The sequence below is a fragment of the Dasypus novemcinctus genome, chromosome 1, assembly GCF_030445035.2.
Source record: "Dasypus novemcinctus isolate mDasNov1 chromosome 1, mDasNov1.1.hap2, whole genome shotgun sequence".
Classification (NCBI taxonomy): Eukaryota; Metazoa; Chordata; class Mammalia; order Cingulata; family Dasypodidae; genus Dasypus; species Dasypus novemcinctus.
The window spans coordinates 201853887-201870268 of record NC_080673.1 but is presented as its reverse complement, the minus strand read 5'-3'; the positions used below and the strand labels follow the sequence as shown (position 1 = coordinate 201870268).

The window sequence follows — 16382 nt, the reverse complement described above, 5'->3', positions numbered from 1 at the left end:
AGGATTAAATGAGGCTAATATATGTAAAGGATTTAGAATAGTGCCAGGCATTCTCTAAATACTATGGGTATTTGTTCTGGCATGTTCCATGAACATGCTATGTTCTGGCATGGTTGCTATGTTCTGGCATGTTCCAGAACAGCCACCATCCATCGTGGATGTATGCGGACACTCCGCAGTGTTAGCAGTAGGTGCTAGCCACCCAGCACTGTGCCACATGCTGCAGGAGAGATGGAGAGACGTAGCCTGCTTCAGAGAGCCCACTCTCCAGCAGAAGGTCCACAGTTGTCCCCAGGTGACTGTTAAAATGTAGGCAGGGAGTGGGAGCATGGGGAGGGGGTCCCCAAGCCCTTCGCTGAGGAGGTTCTTCTGGAGCCAGAACTTGAAAGAAGAGTTGGCATTGGTCAGGCAAGCAGGGAAAGGTGCTGCAGCCTGGAGCGTGTGAGGACATGGTGCAGCTACAACAAACAATTTGGCACGACCAGACAGGGAAGGTATTCAACGACTTCAGATGCCTTGCCAAGCAGTGGGCTTTTGTCCCACGGCCCATTTGCCTTCTGCAGCAGACTTACCCCCTACCCCCTCTGTGCAGGAGCTCCAGGAGCTGGAAAGGAAGCTGGAGGACGAGCTGGTGCAGCAGGAGGCCGCCCAGCAGCAGCAGGCCCTGGAGAGCTGGCAGCAGTGGATGGCCGAGGGGCCCGGGCTGCCCAGCGAGCCTGGGGAGGAGGATTCTGGAAGGCAGGTGTCCTCTGTCCTGTGGCGAGCCCTGAGCGAGAGCCAGGTGTTACTGGAGCAGCACCAGCAGAGGTGAGCCTGGGACCCTGACTCGTGAGGCCACCGCAGGCCTGGGGAACCCGGTTTCTCCGACGCCATCCCACCTGGGCACCCAGGCCAGACCTGCTGCCTTTGAAGCATCCTTCTTCTTCCCTGACATCTTCTTAGGCTTTTTTTCCTTTCAACATCTTTGGGAATTTACTAAACATGGTATTTTTAAATACTTTTTATTTTGAAATAATTTTAGACTCACAAGGGTTGCGAAAACAGTGCAGAGAGAGCCCATGCTTCGCCCGGCTTGGACCGTGGTATCCAAGGTTCATTGTCAAATTCTGAGCATGAACACTGGTGAGATGCAATGAACTAAAGCAGCAGCCCTACTCAGATTTTGCCATAAACATGATATTTTATATTCTGCCCTTTTATTGTAAAACAGACAGGACCCCATTCTTTTTATGCTTTGCATTCTTTTTCAGTTAGGATTGCACAATTAGCCTTTACCCGTGTCATTATGAACAGTCAGTAAACACATTTTTAAACAGCTCCATAGTGTCTACCTTGTGTATAATGTTGATGAGGAAGGGAAGGAATGCAAACTAGATACACAATGCGATTCCAGGTTTTCAAATGCACACAAAAATCCATTGGAGGGCACCTACAATCTGATCTATTGGACTTACCACACTCAGCTAAGATGGAGTTGAAGAAGGACAACCTCCACACCATGGAGCCTAGAGTGATTACAACTGAAAATGGGAGGATTGCATCCAGCATCCATGTGGAATCTGAGCCTCCTCTTGACATAGAGGTGCAATGGACACAACCAATCCAATGTCCACATAGAAGAGGTGGCATTGGATTGGGAAAAGTGGACATGGTGGACGATGGGTAGGGGGAAAGGCAGGAAGAGATGAGAGGTGGAGGCGTCTTTGGGACATGGAGCTGCCCTGGATGGTGCTTCAGAGGTAATCACCGGACATTGTAAATCCTCACAGGGCCCACTGGATGGAATGGAGGAGAGTATGGGCCATGATGTGAACCATTGTCTATGAGGTGCAGAGGTGCCCAAAGATGTACTTACCAAATCCAATGGATGTGTCATGATGATGGGAACGAGTGTTGTTGGGGGGGGGGGAGAGGGGGGGGCGGGGGGGTGGGGTTGAATGGGACCTCACATATATATTTTTAATGTAATATTATTACAAAGTCAATTAAAAAAAATCCATTGGAGGGATATAGACCAACTTTAATAGATGTGATTCTGGGGCGGTGACATTACAGGTGAATTTAATTTATTTGATTGTGCTTTTCTGTATAAACACAACATCAAAGTGCAATTTCAGTTTTCTTGAAATAACTGTGTGAGGGGCTGAAGACACATGCTTGGAGGAAATGCTCAGAGATACCGTGAACTTGATCTTGGCTGGGATCTTAGAGTATGTAAGACTCATGTGCTCCCTGCAGGCTCCCTGCAGGCGAATGCTGGGGAGCCAGCTTTTGACATGAGCTGCACCTGGGGAGAGTTTATGTTGTATAGATCAGCAAGGATGCGGGCAGAAAACCCATGGTGCCAAGGGACCCATGGGGTAGACGCCTTGGTGAGGAATTCTGGAAGCCTGGTAAGGACCTTCCCAAGAAGAGGTGCCACCCAGTCCTTGTGTTCAGAGCCAGAACCAACCTTGGAAAAGGTGTTTCGAGACCTGCATCTTTGTCCTCTTCAGCACGTGATGACTGACATGGAGAGTTTTCTTAGTAGGACCACAGATTGCTCTGCAGAGCCACAGAAAACTCTCCACCAGCCCTCCCTCCTGGTGAGCCCGCTCCCTTACAGTTTGGCTCAGTGTGCCAGGGCTGCTAAAACAAATACCACCAACTGATTAGCCTGGACAGCAGGGATTCAGTGTCTCACAGTTTTGGTGAGACTGGCTCGTGCTTTCCCCAAAGTTTGGCATTACTTGCTGGCCATCCACAGCTCAGTCCCTGCTTCAGTCACGTGACCCCCTTTGTTTCCTATTACTGTGTCCAAATTCCTTCTGCTTATGTGGACTCCAGCCTATTTTAGATTAAGCTCCACCCTGATTCAGGTTGGCCTCATCTTAATAGGGTTTTCAAAGTTCCTATTTACAAGTGGGTTCACACCCACTGGACCAGGGGTAGGACTTGACCATCTCTGTGGGGGCCATGATTCAATAAAAAATACACCATTTGCCAAGTAGTCTAGGCAAGAAGAGGTGTCTCTTCTGAGCCTCTGTTCTGATGAATAAAATGAAACGATGAATAAACATAAAAAAAGATAGCATGGATTAGATTTGTGTTTCTCATATTATCCCTTTGTAACCACACCAGATTCACGTACTTTTTATTTCCATTCCAGTTTGAGAGAAGAGCAACAGAAGAGTGTCGTGCTTGAAGATTTGCTGGAAAACATGGAGATAGACACCTTCATGACCCTGTATGGCCAGGTAAAGACATGCTGGCATGTTTTTGGTCCAGCCCTTGCCGAGCTTCCTCTGAGTCTGTTTTCTCCCCTGTAGGATGGGGAGGACAATGGGGAAATGCTGAGTGGGTTTAGAAGCCCCTGACCTGGGGCCCGGCACATAGAGAACATTTAATCAGTGGTCAAGCGATGACAACGACAACATCCTGGCCCTGATGGGTTTCTTTTCTGTGATTCGCAGGCACCCAACATCTTCCTCTTCTCATTCTCAAATAGGTTTAATTAAAAAGAGGGACACAGAAGTAGGTCTCACAAGCAACCAAGTTGGTAAGAGGAAGCTGGGCCAGATTGGGGGCCTGTGGGATGTCAGAGTTGAGGATGGCGGCCTTCTCATTCCTGGCAGAGCGCAGCCCCAGGTCCCTTCCTGAGCCGCACCCCGGGCTGTGTGCACGTAGCCACGTGTGGTTCCTCGCCTGGCTTCCTGCTAATGGTTGAGTTTCACGTGCACCCTGAGATGGGCTTCCCGAGCTTCACGGTTTCTCGAACCACCAGGAAACATGACTTCCTACAGCGGCTTAACAAGAGGTCTGGAGCCACTGTGCTTCCAGGGTCTGGTGATCTCAGAGCTGTTTATCTGCCATTCTGTCTGCTTTTTCAATTAGTTCTGGCCCTCGTGTCTGTGAGCTGGGCCAGAAGAAGGAGGGAGGTAGAAGAACACATGGTCCTTTTCTTTTCAAGAAAGCAGATGCTCCCCAAGTCCCCACAGTCAACCTTGATTTAAATCCAGAGGGCAGAACTGGCCTGGGATCACGCCTGGTCAAGAGGGATCCTGGGAGTCTAGTCCTTATTTCCCAGCATCCAAGAAGAAAGTCAGTAGGGAGAAGGGCGTTGGGACAGCTTTGGGGACTCCAGGCAGCAGAATGTGCCCCGGCCGTCCCCAGTCATACTCCCCAAATCTATTGGCTGCCATGGCCAATTACCATAGGAGTGGCTTCAAATAACATGTGCTTATTGTCTGACAGTGCTTGGGGTTGGAAGTGTGGTCCCCTTGCGGCAGGTAATGGTGTGGGAGAGCTACCTATCCTTCTGGAGGCTCTAGGGAAGGCTGTTTCCTCCTGACTCCGAGTAGTTGGTGGGACTCAGTGCCCTACAGACGTGGAATAGATGTGTCTGTTCCCCAGCCGACAGCTGAGGGCCATTCCCAGGCTCTAGTTCTCGACCCCCTTGCATCTTCAAAGCCAGCAACATCGAATCTCTCCATCCCTCCTGCTGTCACATGTCCCTTGACCCACCACAGCATGAAAGGTTCTCACATGACGAGGTTGGACCCGCCGATAATCCAGATGATCTTTTCATCTCAAGGTCCCAAATTTTAATCCTATTGTCAAAGTCCCCTTGCCATGGATTCCAGGGAGTGGGGCTTGGGCATCTCATTTTCCTGCCAATCACACCAAACAAGAAGACAAGGTCCATGTCAGAAGGGTGAGAGTCAACGTGAGTTTAGCTCCTTTGTCCTTCCTTCTCCCGTGAGAACTGCCCTGGGCTTTACAGATATTTGCAAGAGGGTATCTACCCTATGCAAAATACTTCCTATTCATTATCTCCCTGTGGGTGGGTTCTATGACCATTCCCCATGTAGACACAGATCCTACACAGGCACATCCCTGCCCAAATCCACTCTCCCACTAAGAGCTGGTGCAGGGATCTGAGCCCAGGCTCTTTCCCCACCTCAGCTCCAGAGTAGGGGCCTATGAGGTAGGGAAGGGAGGGGACTCATGTCCCAAGCTCGTGCTGTGCCCAGAGCATTATCCTGGGCACTGGCATCTGTTATTCCTGGAATCCTTGCAGAAAGCTGAGAAGTAGGGAGTGACATCTCCACTTTATAAATCAAAGAAGAGGCTCCTGTCCCAGAATGTGGGGTCAGGGAAGGCTTCCAGAAATGCCAACCTGCGGTCACCCCTCGGGCTGAAGTGTGGTTTGCTGGCCTGGCGGGGGAGTGGCCAGGGTAGGCCTAATTCCGCTGCCCCCATAATAGGGTGGCTGGTCGGACTCACCGCCACCCCTGAAGGGAGCTCGGCATGGGCGCAGAGTGCCCTCGGGTCTCCCCTTCTCGGCAGCCATGCTTCCGCGGCCGCCCTCCTCCCGGATGGCGCCACACGATGCCTGTGGGGCGGCACCCTTCTTCTTCTTTCTCCCTGCGCAGGCGCAGGGTGGAAAATTCCAGTCTGCCCTTTTCCCCTCCCCCGACAGCAGCAACAGCCAGGCGTGGGCGGAGAAATCCAGCCCGCCCTTTTCCCTCCCCCCCCCCCACAGCAGCAACAGCCAGGCGTGGGCGGGAAACTCAAGTCTGCCCTCCACCCCAGCAACAGCAGCCACCAATCCCTAAACCCTGCCCCTTCCCCCAGCAACAGCGACAGCCAATCCCTAACCACCACCCCTCCCCCGTCCAGTACCGCCCACTGACCTTTCTCCAGCAACCAATCAGAACAGGGCGTGGCTTCGACCAGTCAGCCTTCCCCAGCCCTTATAAAACTGTTGCCTCTCCCTCAATAAAGTGGACTTGCGTGTTTACCTTGTCTCTGCGGTAGTTTTTCTGCCGTGCGCTCTCCAGTCCTGAGAGCCCCCGACAAGGGTCTGGCCTCCCTTGTCCCCAGTTCGTCGCCTGCTTCTCCGGGCGACCCCTTCGTCGCCGGCTTCGCCGGGCGACCCCGTCAGCCGAACCGCGCAACCCCTGTGAGACCGACTCCTCGTCTGCTGCCGGACCGACCCCTCGTCCCAAGCGGGACCGACCCCTCGTCCCAAGTGGGACCGACCCCTCGTCCAGAGCGGGACCGACCCCTCGTCCGCAGCCAGACCCCACCTCTACCGACCGAGCAAGCCGCCGCACCAACCCTTGTCCAGAGTCGAGAAAGATGTGTTAGAGCCAATGGGAAAGCAGTTTGGGGGAGAGGACGTTCCAGGCAGAAGGAGGCACATGCAAGGGCAGTGGCCTGGGCCAGTGGAAGGCGTTCAGGTGAGAACGCCCAGGTCAGTGTGACTGGTGGGGCAGGTGTCACCAGGGGGCTTCAGGTCTTTGAAGACAAATGCTACACAATGGGTCACCTTAAACAGTGGGAATTTATTGTCTCATGGTTTTCAGGCTAGAAGTCTAAATTGAGTCATCAGCAAGGCAACGCTTTCTTCCAGAAGATTGTGGCACTCTGGGGCTGCCAGTGATTTCGGTCCTTGGTTTTCCTCTCACATGACAGTGCACATGGCAGCATCTTCTCCTTTCTCTTCCAGGTTCCTTCACTTCCAGCTTCTGACAGTTCCCTGTGGCTTCTCTCTCTCTCCAATTACCTTTAGCCCTATTAGATGGAGGCCCACCCTCATTCACTTTAACTAATAGCATCGTCAAAGATCCATTTACAAATGGGTTCTTACCCACGGGACCTGGATATGCCTTTTGTGGGGGACGTGATTTAGTCCCCAACAGAGGGCTCCTAAGTAAACAGGCTTGGTATTTAGGACACGTTTCCCTGTAACTTCCCTGAAAACACTTGTATGGAGGTTAAACAGGACTCCAGCTGCCACATCCAGTGGTCAAATCCCTGAGCTTGTCTTTCTTGAGCTCTTCATGGCTCTTGACCTAGAAAGTCAAGCCCTTCTCCTTGAATCTGGCCTTCCCTTGCCTTCCAGTACCCCGGAATCCTGGTTCCCTCCCACCCATTCACCTTAACTAATAGCAGTCTCCTCTGACCCCCTTTCCCTGCTGCTCTTCTTTGCAGCCCTTGGATGTTGGATGCCCGGGTGCCATCCTGGGACCTCATTTCCCTTCTCTCTGTCCTCATTCCCCTGCTGGTCTCACTGGCACCCTGATTCCTTCCTCATGCTCTCTCCAGACCTGACCTCTGCCCTGAACTCAAAGCTTGACTGTGCCTCTTGACTTGGCATCTAAGAGACATTAACATTAGGCTTAAATTGTCCAAACAGAGCTAGAGACGGCTGATATCCCTTCCCTCTCCCATACCTGCTCCACCAATGTCAGGAAGTGGCTCCTCCATTTACCCAGCAGCTCGTACCTCATTGCTCCCTTTCTCTCAGTGAAAAGCCTCACCACCTCCTCTCACCTGCTTTTGTTCAAGTTGCCATCCTCTCATCTGGGCTACTGTCTCCCTGATACCTCTCCTTGCAGATGCTCTACTTTCCATGTAACACCCAAACAATCCTCATCTCCTATAGTGACATCCCATTTTGCTGAAGATAAAGGCCAAAATCCTTGCCACTGTTAAAAGAACCCATCTGCCTGACCTGCTATCCTTTTGTCTTAGTTTGCCAGAGCCACTTTGATAAATACCACACAATGGGTTGGCTTAGCAAGCACTTACCATCTTACAGTTTTGAAAGCTACAAAATCAAGATGGCGGCAAGGCCCTGCTTTCTCGGAGAATCGGCAGCATCTGGTGATGGCAGTCCTCCATCTCATGGCCATCTCTCTACCCTCTGGCTTTTTCTGGCTTCTGACTTCTTCCTAAGGCTTTTCTGATGGTGTCCAAATTTCCTCTCTTTATAAGGCCTCGAGTCATGGATTAAGGCCCACGCTGGTTCGGCTTGGACATACCTAAATAGCATCTTCAGAGATCCTTAACTGATAACTCCTTCAAAGAGTCAGGAACACAGGATAAGACTTGAACATATCTTTTGCAGCGGAAGCAATTCAATCCCCGGCACCTTCCTCTCACATTGCTCTCTCTGTACACACAGCGTTCTTTGCCCTCCCTCAAGCCCACCAAGCACATTCCCACCTCAGGGTCTCTGCTCCCACTTCCCCTCTGCCTGGAATGCACTTCCCCTTGAGGTCCCATGGCTTACTTCCTCCCTGCCTTCAGGCTTCTGTTCGGATGTCACCCCTCTAAAGTATGAGCCGCCCCCACCCACGTCTGCCCCTTACCCCGCCTTAGTGTTCCTCCTAGTCCCGGCCACTCCCTGATGTTGGTAGATGGTTCATCTACCGCTTGTATCTTTACCTGACGACAGGGACTTGGTCTGTTTTACTCACTGCTCTGTCTCCCATGGCTGGAATGGGGCCCAAGACCTAACAAGACTCCACTGCAGTTAGTTAAATGAGTAAATGTACTAGTTATCCAGTGGTCAGCTAAATAGCAGCTCCCCAAACATTCTCTGTCCTCATCCCTGGCCCCGTGTGACCTTATCTGGCAAAAGGGCCTTTGCAGATGGGATGAAGGGAAGGCACTTGAGATGGGAGGCTATCCAGGTGGGCCCCAGGTAACTGCAAGGGTCCCATAAGAAGGCATTAGAAGGGCCAGGGTCAGAGAAGCAGGTGACGTGATAACAGAGACAGGGACTGAGTGATGCCCTTTAGAGATGGAATTGGGGCTGATAAGCCAAGGAATGCAGGAGGCCTCTAGAACCTGGATGAGGCAGAGAAGTGGATTCTCCCCTGGAGCTTCCAGAAGGAACGGGCTCTGCTGACAGCTTTCACCCAGTGAGACTGCTCTTGGACATCTGCAGCTGGCTGAGCTCCAGAACTGTCTGAGAATGTTGTTGCCGTAAGCCATGAAGGTAGTGGTAATTTGTTTTAGCAGCCACAGCAACTACAACTTGCTGGGAGCCCGCTGCTTGTCACTTTGGTGTCTTGTATAGTCGGAATTCTTTTTAGGCATAAATGACAGAAATCCAAGTCAAACTAATTTGAGCGTAAAAAGGAATGTAGATCCCCCAAGATCAGGGCTGAGTTGCCTCTGCTGGTCTGGGGGCTCACAGGCAGGAGGACTCTCCCTGGGTCCCTGTGTTCTTCCACTTCTCCTCCTTTACTCTCCGTTCACTAACAGGCTTTCTGCGTGCAAAGGGGGAGGTTGGCAGCCGGCAGCCCTGAGCTCATGGCTTTTCAGCATCCAGCTCAACAGCAGAGAGGACTTCTCTCCCACTGCCCTGCTGTATAAAACCCCAGGGAAGGTCTCCGATTGGCCTGGCTTGGGGGTGAACCCACCTCTTGCTGGGAGAAGGAGCTGTTGTTTGTGTCCTCACAGGGCAGAGCAGTTTTACCTGCCCTTCTCCTTTTGCTCTTGATGCAGGGATGATCCCTACCCCCATTTGCCAGGTGGGGAAGCTGAGGCACAGAGAGAAGCAAGGACTTTGGGAAACGGTTCCCTGCAGCAGGGCTGGGAGCCCAATGCAGGTTTTCCAGAGTACACAGCCTGCACTCTTTACTTTAAAACCGTTTTATTTTGAGATACTTTTCCATTCACAGAGAATTGCAAGGCTAATGCAGGAGGTCCTGTGTCCCCAGTCCTGTGTTTCCCTCAGTTTCCCCCAATGCTTGCATCTAACAAAACAATTGTACAATATCAAAACCAGGAAATTGACACTGGGATAAAGTGTGTATATAGTGTATATCGTTTTATCCACGTAACTGCACGTAATTACCACCACAATCAAGACTGGAACTATTCCATCACCACAAAGATTTCCTTTGGGCGATCCCTACAGTTATAGGCACCCCACCCCCCGCCGCCATCCCCGGCCCCTCACCACCCTGTTCTCCATCCCTAGATTTTGCCATTTGGGGAGTGTTACATGCGTGGAATGGTACAGAATGCGCCCTCTGGAGATGGGCTGCTTTCGGGCAGCGTTCTGCCCCGAGACGCACCCAGTTTGTTCTCGTTTCTCACAGAGCCATATTCTGTGGTTTGCATGTTGCACAGTTTCTGTAATGGTTCCCCTCTTGGGGGACGTTTCATTTGCTTCCAAGCCTGTACTCTCCCCTCCGCGCAGTCCAGCCGCAAGAGCGCCGGCATGAGGTGGCCCGCCGGCCCGCGCGGGCCAGGCTGATTGGGGCACCATCCCAGCGAGCTGAGAGTCCTTGGAAGGGACAGATGGAGCCTTTGAAAATCCTTTGAGGACCCAAGGTTGCTGACAAAATAGGTTTTTCTGACAGGTCTGCGAATTTGAGAGCGTGTTTCTAAGATCAAGCTCCTAAAATATCGCCCATTCCCGAGAATGTCATCATGAGAAAGCGCTGCTCCCCAAGGCTCGAGGCGCCGAGGCGCTGAACTCCTTCTCCTGACCGCCCTAGGAGCTGCGCCTGGCATCTTACCTGGCGAAGCTGGCCGCGGTGCCCGGGGGGACGCTGCGCCGGCTCCTGACCGTGGCCCTGCCTGCAGCCTGGCAGCCCGAGCTCCTGGCCGCGCTCGACGTGGGCAGTGACAGCACCCTGGAGGCTGAAGGCGGCGGGGAGCGGGCCGACCTGGCCAGGAGGCGGTGAGTGCCCCGAGGAGGCAAAGCAGGGTGGGCAGAGCGGGGGGACGCTCTACCAGGAGGCACGCTGTCGTCCAAGGATGGGGTCGCTAGGGAGCCTTCTGACTTTTAATAATAAACAGTATCCTTAGAGCAGTTTTCAGTTTATAGAAAAATCACACTGCAAGTACAGACTTCTCACATATCGCCCCCCCCCCAACGTTACTACCCGATTATTAGTATCTTAGGTTAGTGTGGCCCATTAAGTACAATTGATGCTCCACTCCTGATGCATTATTAGTAACTGAAGTTGCTGTAGGGTTCCCTCTCTTTGTTGTACAGTACTGTGGGGTGTGTCAATTGGGTAAGGTCACAAATCCACCGTGACGGTTTCATACCAGTTTCATTGCACTAAAGCTGCCCTGAGCTCCATCTGTCCCCCCCCACCCCACCCCACCATACCCCAGGAATCCATTTTAAACCTACTAGGTTCAAGTATTTTGTCCATACTTTCCATTTTAGTCACAAATTTTTTTAAACTGGAACCTTAAGAATATAAGTTTACCTGGGCCATGTAAATGTCATACACCCCCCACAAGACAGTGTGAAAAATACATAAAAGGAAAAAGGAGAAGAAGTAGCCATGGTTCTACTACCTGGAGCAAATAGCTATTAGCCTCTTATATTTCTTCCTGCCTAAAGTGTGTGTGTGTGCGGGGGGGGGGGGGGGGGTGTAGACTGTGTAAGTGATCCTCAAGCACATACAACCTTACAGCCTGTTTTCCACTTAACCCTATAGCAGAAGCAGTTGGCTTCTTACCTTTCAAATCCCACCCATGCCTAAAGATCTTCCTACAAAATCATTATCACACTATTTGGACTGTATTTCCTGTTATTTTTAGTAGCGATTTAAAATTCCCACTTTTCCCTGTTATTGAATCACCGGCATAGGTATTGTTTTTGATGACTGTCTGATACTCCACTGAGGGTGTAGCATAGTGTGTCTAACTCACTCTCTTACTGGACATTAGCCTGAGTCCATTTTTCTGTGGTTATGGGTGATGCTTCACTGAACATCGGGGTTCATAGGTGTTTTCTTTAAGATCAGGGTCCATATATGAAAGGGCTCAGTAAAGGCCTGATGCTGGGGTGCAGAGGGAGGCAGGTTTGGGGGACAGCCAGCAGTGTGACTTAAGACTAGGGGGTATGGGGGGCGATGAAGCAAAGCAATGGCTAAGTCTGAAAGGCGGTTGAATGCCAGATGCCAGGATTCACGCCAAACCTGAAATAGTGTTGACTGTCAGGCGCCCAGGTCCTCTACCTGGACCCACAGGGGGCTGGGGACGGGCCTCTGGGCATCCTGGAACCTGCGGCAATGGCACAGTTTTGCAGATGGGCATGAGTGTACGTGGCTTTTTCTGAGAAAAGGGTCAGTGTCTTCTTATCAGAGTCTCAAAAGGCTCCCTGACTCAAAAAGGAAAGCAGCACAGCTGAGGACAAAAGAGTAGGGCTGGGGTGGGAGGAGGGTGAGTGGGCAGGGTGGGAGTCCATGCCCGAGGCCCGGGTGTGGGTGTGGGTGCTGAAGGAGGGCTGGGCGCAGGCAGAGACAGACCTGAGGCCACTGCTCTGGCACCCCAAGTGCCTGGCGTCTGGTCACTGTTATGGGTTCAGGGCCTCTGACTACAAGCAGCAGAGACCAGTGGCCGATCTACGCATCGTGGGGGACCTGTCAGAATCCAGGGGGTGGGCAGCGCCAGCTGGTCCGATGGGCACCTCGGGGTGCTGCCATCAGAGGGCCTTCCTTCTCTGGCGAAGACTCGGCTTCCTGGGGAAGACCGGCAGGGTCCGTTTCCACAGCCAGCCGGGCCGGTGTGGGACAGAAAGCGTGGCCGGGAGCCCAGGCTTTCAGGTCCGCAGTGTCCTTTGATGGTGTGACTTGAACCCCAGGCCTGCAGGCAGCCCCCTGCTCTGCCTCCGGGGGCAAGGCTTTCAGGGGTTCCCCCTTCCTCGGGCTGGAAGCCGCACCCATGGCTTTATGGGGCACTGGGGCTCTTTACGCCCAGATCCCTGCCTACCCCACTCTCCAAACTTCCGCTGTCCCTTTCCACCTTCCTTTCTCATTCCCGAAATGCCACCTAGGCAATGGGAGGACGTGGGCGAGTAAGAGGGATGTTGTCTGCCCGCGTAGACCTGCCTTCCAGTGGGCGACAGGCCACCCGCGAGTCAACAAGGAGAGAGCCTCCTTCGTGAAGCCGTCAGGGCTCCCTCTGCCCAAAGCCAGGACTCAGCTCAGCTGTCCCTGCCTCCAGGGAGGCTTCCTCTGCTGACCCAGACACCTCTTACCTGTCTGTGAGCCCACCGGAGGGCCCGATGAGGGAGCACGTGGGGTCTGAACCAGATGAGAGAAGTTTGTCAGCGCACCCTGACTGACAGGGAGAACCGAGGGTGAAATTCTCAGGGTTCCCGGAGGGATGGAACTCCTTAGAGTTTTTTCAGGAATTACCCTTTGCTTGAAAGTTCTGTTATTTTTTGAAAACGTAAGACCCTGCCTTCTTGCTGTCAGGAAGCACCAGGACTGGTGGCAATCCTTGGAGAGCCGACTGCGAGGAGACCTGATAAGCAGAGGATTAGAAAAGATGCTGTGGGCCCGCGGGAGGAAGGAGAGGTGAGGGGCCTTCTCGGTGGGCTGGAGAGGGAGGTGCAGGTGGGGTGGAGGGGCTTTGCTGCACCCGTTCCTTCCCTCAAGACCCCTTATCTTTATTCAAAGAGGGATTAGTGTAGAAGCTGAAGATAAGCCTGTAGCTATCAGGGAAGAGAACAGTTCTCTTAACATTGATTAGCATTTTAATTACTGTATTTATTTTAACTAATGGTTGTTTCTAAATGGAACCTAATTAGAAGGAGAATGATTCGGTCTAGGCTGCTGGGCTTCTTAGTTTCCAAAGCCCCTTCTCCTCTTCTGTCGCTTTGGAGCCTCCCCCCCTCCAGAAAAAAGAGAAGCCCCTTGAGGTCAAGTGGGAGACCCCAAGTCTGCAGCTGGGAAATAGCGGCCACAGAAGCTGGAATCATCCAAATGCCCCCCACCCCCCAAGATTCCCCTAGACTTCCAGTCCAGTGCTCTATTCACTCCATTGAAGGCCTTTTTAATTTTTTTGGCCGTGGTTATTGTACCACCTTAGAGATGAGAGGCAAGCTAGGGGCTGGGTATTTTTAGATGGCCGCAAACAGTTGACCAGCTGTCTCTTATGATTCTATTAGAGAAGATTTGGAAAAAGAATAGCATTAGGTAGAGTCATAACAGGGCACACATACATACCCAGTGTGTGTTTCCAGCCAGAGCCCTGCCCTCCTCCACAGTTTGTTTCTCAGAGCTCAAGTGTAGATGCTGAGCTGGGGCTGCACTATCGGCGATAAACATCTTGGCACCCTGGAGACTCGATTGGATTTCAGAATTTAGTCCCCAAGAAAAAAATTAGATTGAAAAAATGGAGCCAGAACCAACAAAATTAAATTCCAACTATAAAAAGTGACAGCCCTTCACCAAGGGACCCAGGAGCAGTTGCTCGAGTATGGGACGGGAGCGAAGGCCTTCCTCTGCTGCTCCAGTGGCAATGGAGGGGGTGCCCGTCAAGGGAAGGGGCAGACGTCCCACGGCGCCAGCTCACCGTGCTGGCCTTGCTCGGCCAAAGGCTCTGTGGACACACGGTGGAAAGGGACTGTGGAGTCACACAGCTGGGTTTGAATCCTGGCTCAGACTCATCACTAGCTGCAAGGGCAGGAGTCAGTGGTGATGCGCGGGCAGCCGAATCTGCCCCCTGACTTCCGGAAGGTGGGCCTGCCATTGACTTCCGGGGGGGTCGACTCCCAGTGTGTCTGTCCTGCCCTGCCGGGGCAGTGAGAGAGCCTTGTAGCTTGCAGGCTTTCTAGGGCTCTCAGGGTGAGTCATGGCCTTTATCAAGAGCAGCTAGGAAGTGGGGGCTGGACCATTCTTTACACCGATGCCGCGGTGCTTTTCCCGGCCAGGCTCCGAGCCTTCCCCTTCTCTTGCTTAACTTCCTAACTTGCTGGGTTTCATCAGCCCCCCTTTTAATGGGAATGCTCCACCATGGTGGAGCTTGAGCTTTACAATGTGCTGACCTCTGGCTCCCAAAACTGAAAGGTAACAGTCGTGAGCCACTGCAGCGCCCACTGCCACAGGCGTCAAGTAACTTGGGGGCCCTGTGGTGACCAAGGGAAAAGCCTTCCTTTAAAACAGCATTTCACTGGGGCCTCCAGGACTGGAGAACTCTGTCCAAAGGCTCAGGGGATCAGTGGTCAAAAATGTCACCTTTGATCTTCTGTTCTTTCCTTAGCATATTAAAGAAGGTGTGTCTCCCTCTCACAGAGAGGATGGGATTCTCTGGAAAAGGAAGTTGGCCCCACCTGTCCTTGGAACCCATCGGGGAACCGGTCCCATTGCCCGTTGTTGGGGCAGAAGCCATTGACTTACTGAACACGGGCGAAAAGCTTTTTATATTCAGAAACCCAAAGGAGCCAGAGATCTCTTTGCACGCTCCTCCCAGGAAGAAGAAGAAGAACTTTCTGAATGCCAAAAAGGCCACCTGGGCCTCGAGCTTGGACTAGACGCTGGGAAAGCTTCACAAGGAGAGTCTGAAGACAGAAGCATTGATATTCTCCTTCCCACCGGTGTTTTTTGTTTAGAGGGTACAACTTGCAAATACAAATTGCAAGGCAGAAATACACAGACACTCCCGAGCGACAGCCTACCACCCCCAGCCTTCCAAGTTCTCTCTTTAATCTGGGCCTTCTGAGTTTCCAGGTGGCTCACTCTCCGCATCACAAGGCACTTGATGAAACCTGGGACCACCTCCTCAACACATGCTGCTTCCAGCCCCACCTCACCACGGATCTGTTGGAAGCCCCCCTTCCTCACCATCATTCATGTTGCCTGGCTGGGTTATGGAGTACGGGTCAAGGGCAGGGTTCCCTGTTCTGTGGTTTGCGTTTGTTGCATACTCCATTTTTATAGAGGAAACTTTAAGTAATAAATGTGTGTTCAACAAAGGTCTTCTCAGTGGAATCCGTTTTACTTCATGTGATTAGTTGTTAGTGACTTGTCATATTTGGACAACCTATTGCCATCTTTGACATATAGATTGGCCCCCTTGCTGAACAGTATTTGCCACTGGGATATAAGATCCCAGTTCAAATGAGCATTGTACTTCCCATTTATAAGTGAGGAAATTCAGAGGCTTAAAAAAGTGATGTGTTTTGTGCAAGGTTGTCAAGCTGGTCTGCAGCAAAATCAGGACACACCAGGGCTTCAGAGCCCTCCAGCTCTCGAATGCCCCCGGCCCCTTCTGTGATCAGTGGACCCCGAGAGCCCTCAGACACACTGGCCAGCAGGTAGGCTGTAGAAAACCCCTGATGTTTAAAAAGTGCTTTTATGTGCCCACAGCTGCGGTGGAGGCCAATGTGGTCTCATTGGCAAGGGGAAGAGAAGAGGTTTCCAGTTTGGTTGGGATTTTAAATTTGTGTCCAGGTAGAGGTCAGGGGCAAGACAATGGTAAACTGAGGCCATGATGCATGAGAAAAGATAAATTGTTACAGGTCCTGGGAGGAGGGGGGAGCACAAGGGATTGAGGGAAGCACCATCGGCTGGGGGTGGGGGCTCAACCAGCAGGGGGGGAGCATGCAGGTAGAGCAAGAGGGCCCTAGGCCTGTGCATTTACTGGGTCCAGGAGTGAAGGTTAGGAGATTGCCTGCAGGAGCGAAGGATCAGTGTGTCGAAAGCAAACGTGTGAAAAGGGGAAGGGACTGAGGGTTGAGGGAGCTGGGGAAGGGGAGCTTATCATTTGGGGCGAATTGAAGGTTTGGGGTGAGATGTGGGGGGCTCTGAGGGAAAGCTGCTGATCAATCAGGCCTAAGGGCAGTG

The 16382-nt window shown here is 52.2% G+C and overlaps 1 protein-coding gene across 5 annotated transcripts in view; it reads left to right on the top strand.

Moving 5' to 3' along the window:
- EVC2 (EvC ciliary complex subunit 2) overlaps window positions 1–15511 on the top strand; it is a 166890-nt gene extending 151379 nt beyond the window's left edge. For 4 of the 5 annotated variants that reach the window (XM_058301201.2, XM_058301196.1, XM_058301210.2 and 1 more), the window contains 5 exons: window positions 593–807; window positions 3149–3236; window positions 10287–10471; window positions 13011–13112; window positions 14800–15511. In XM_058301201.2, coding sequence (XP_058157184.1) covers window positions 593–807; window positions 3149–3236; window positions 10287–10471; window positions 13011–13112; window positions 14800–15070 — 861 coding nt within the window. In that variant the 3' untranslated portion in view covers window positions 15071–15511. Of the gene's footprint in view, window positions 1–592; window positions 808–3148; window positions 3237–3452; window positions 5782–10286; window positions 10472–13010; window positions 13113–14799 lie in introns of those variants that run through there. The other variant, XM_058301216.2, reaches the window with a different exon arrangement.
- Window positions 15512–16382: the final 871 nt, after the last annotated feature.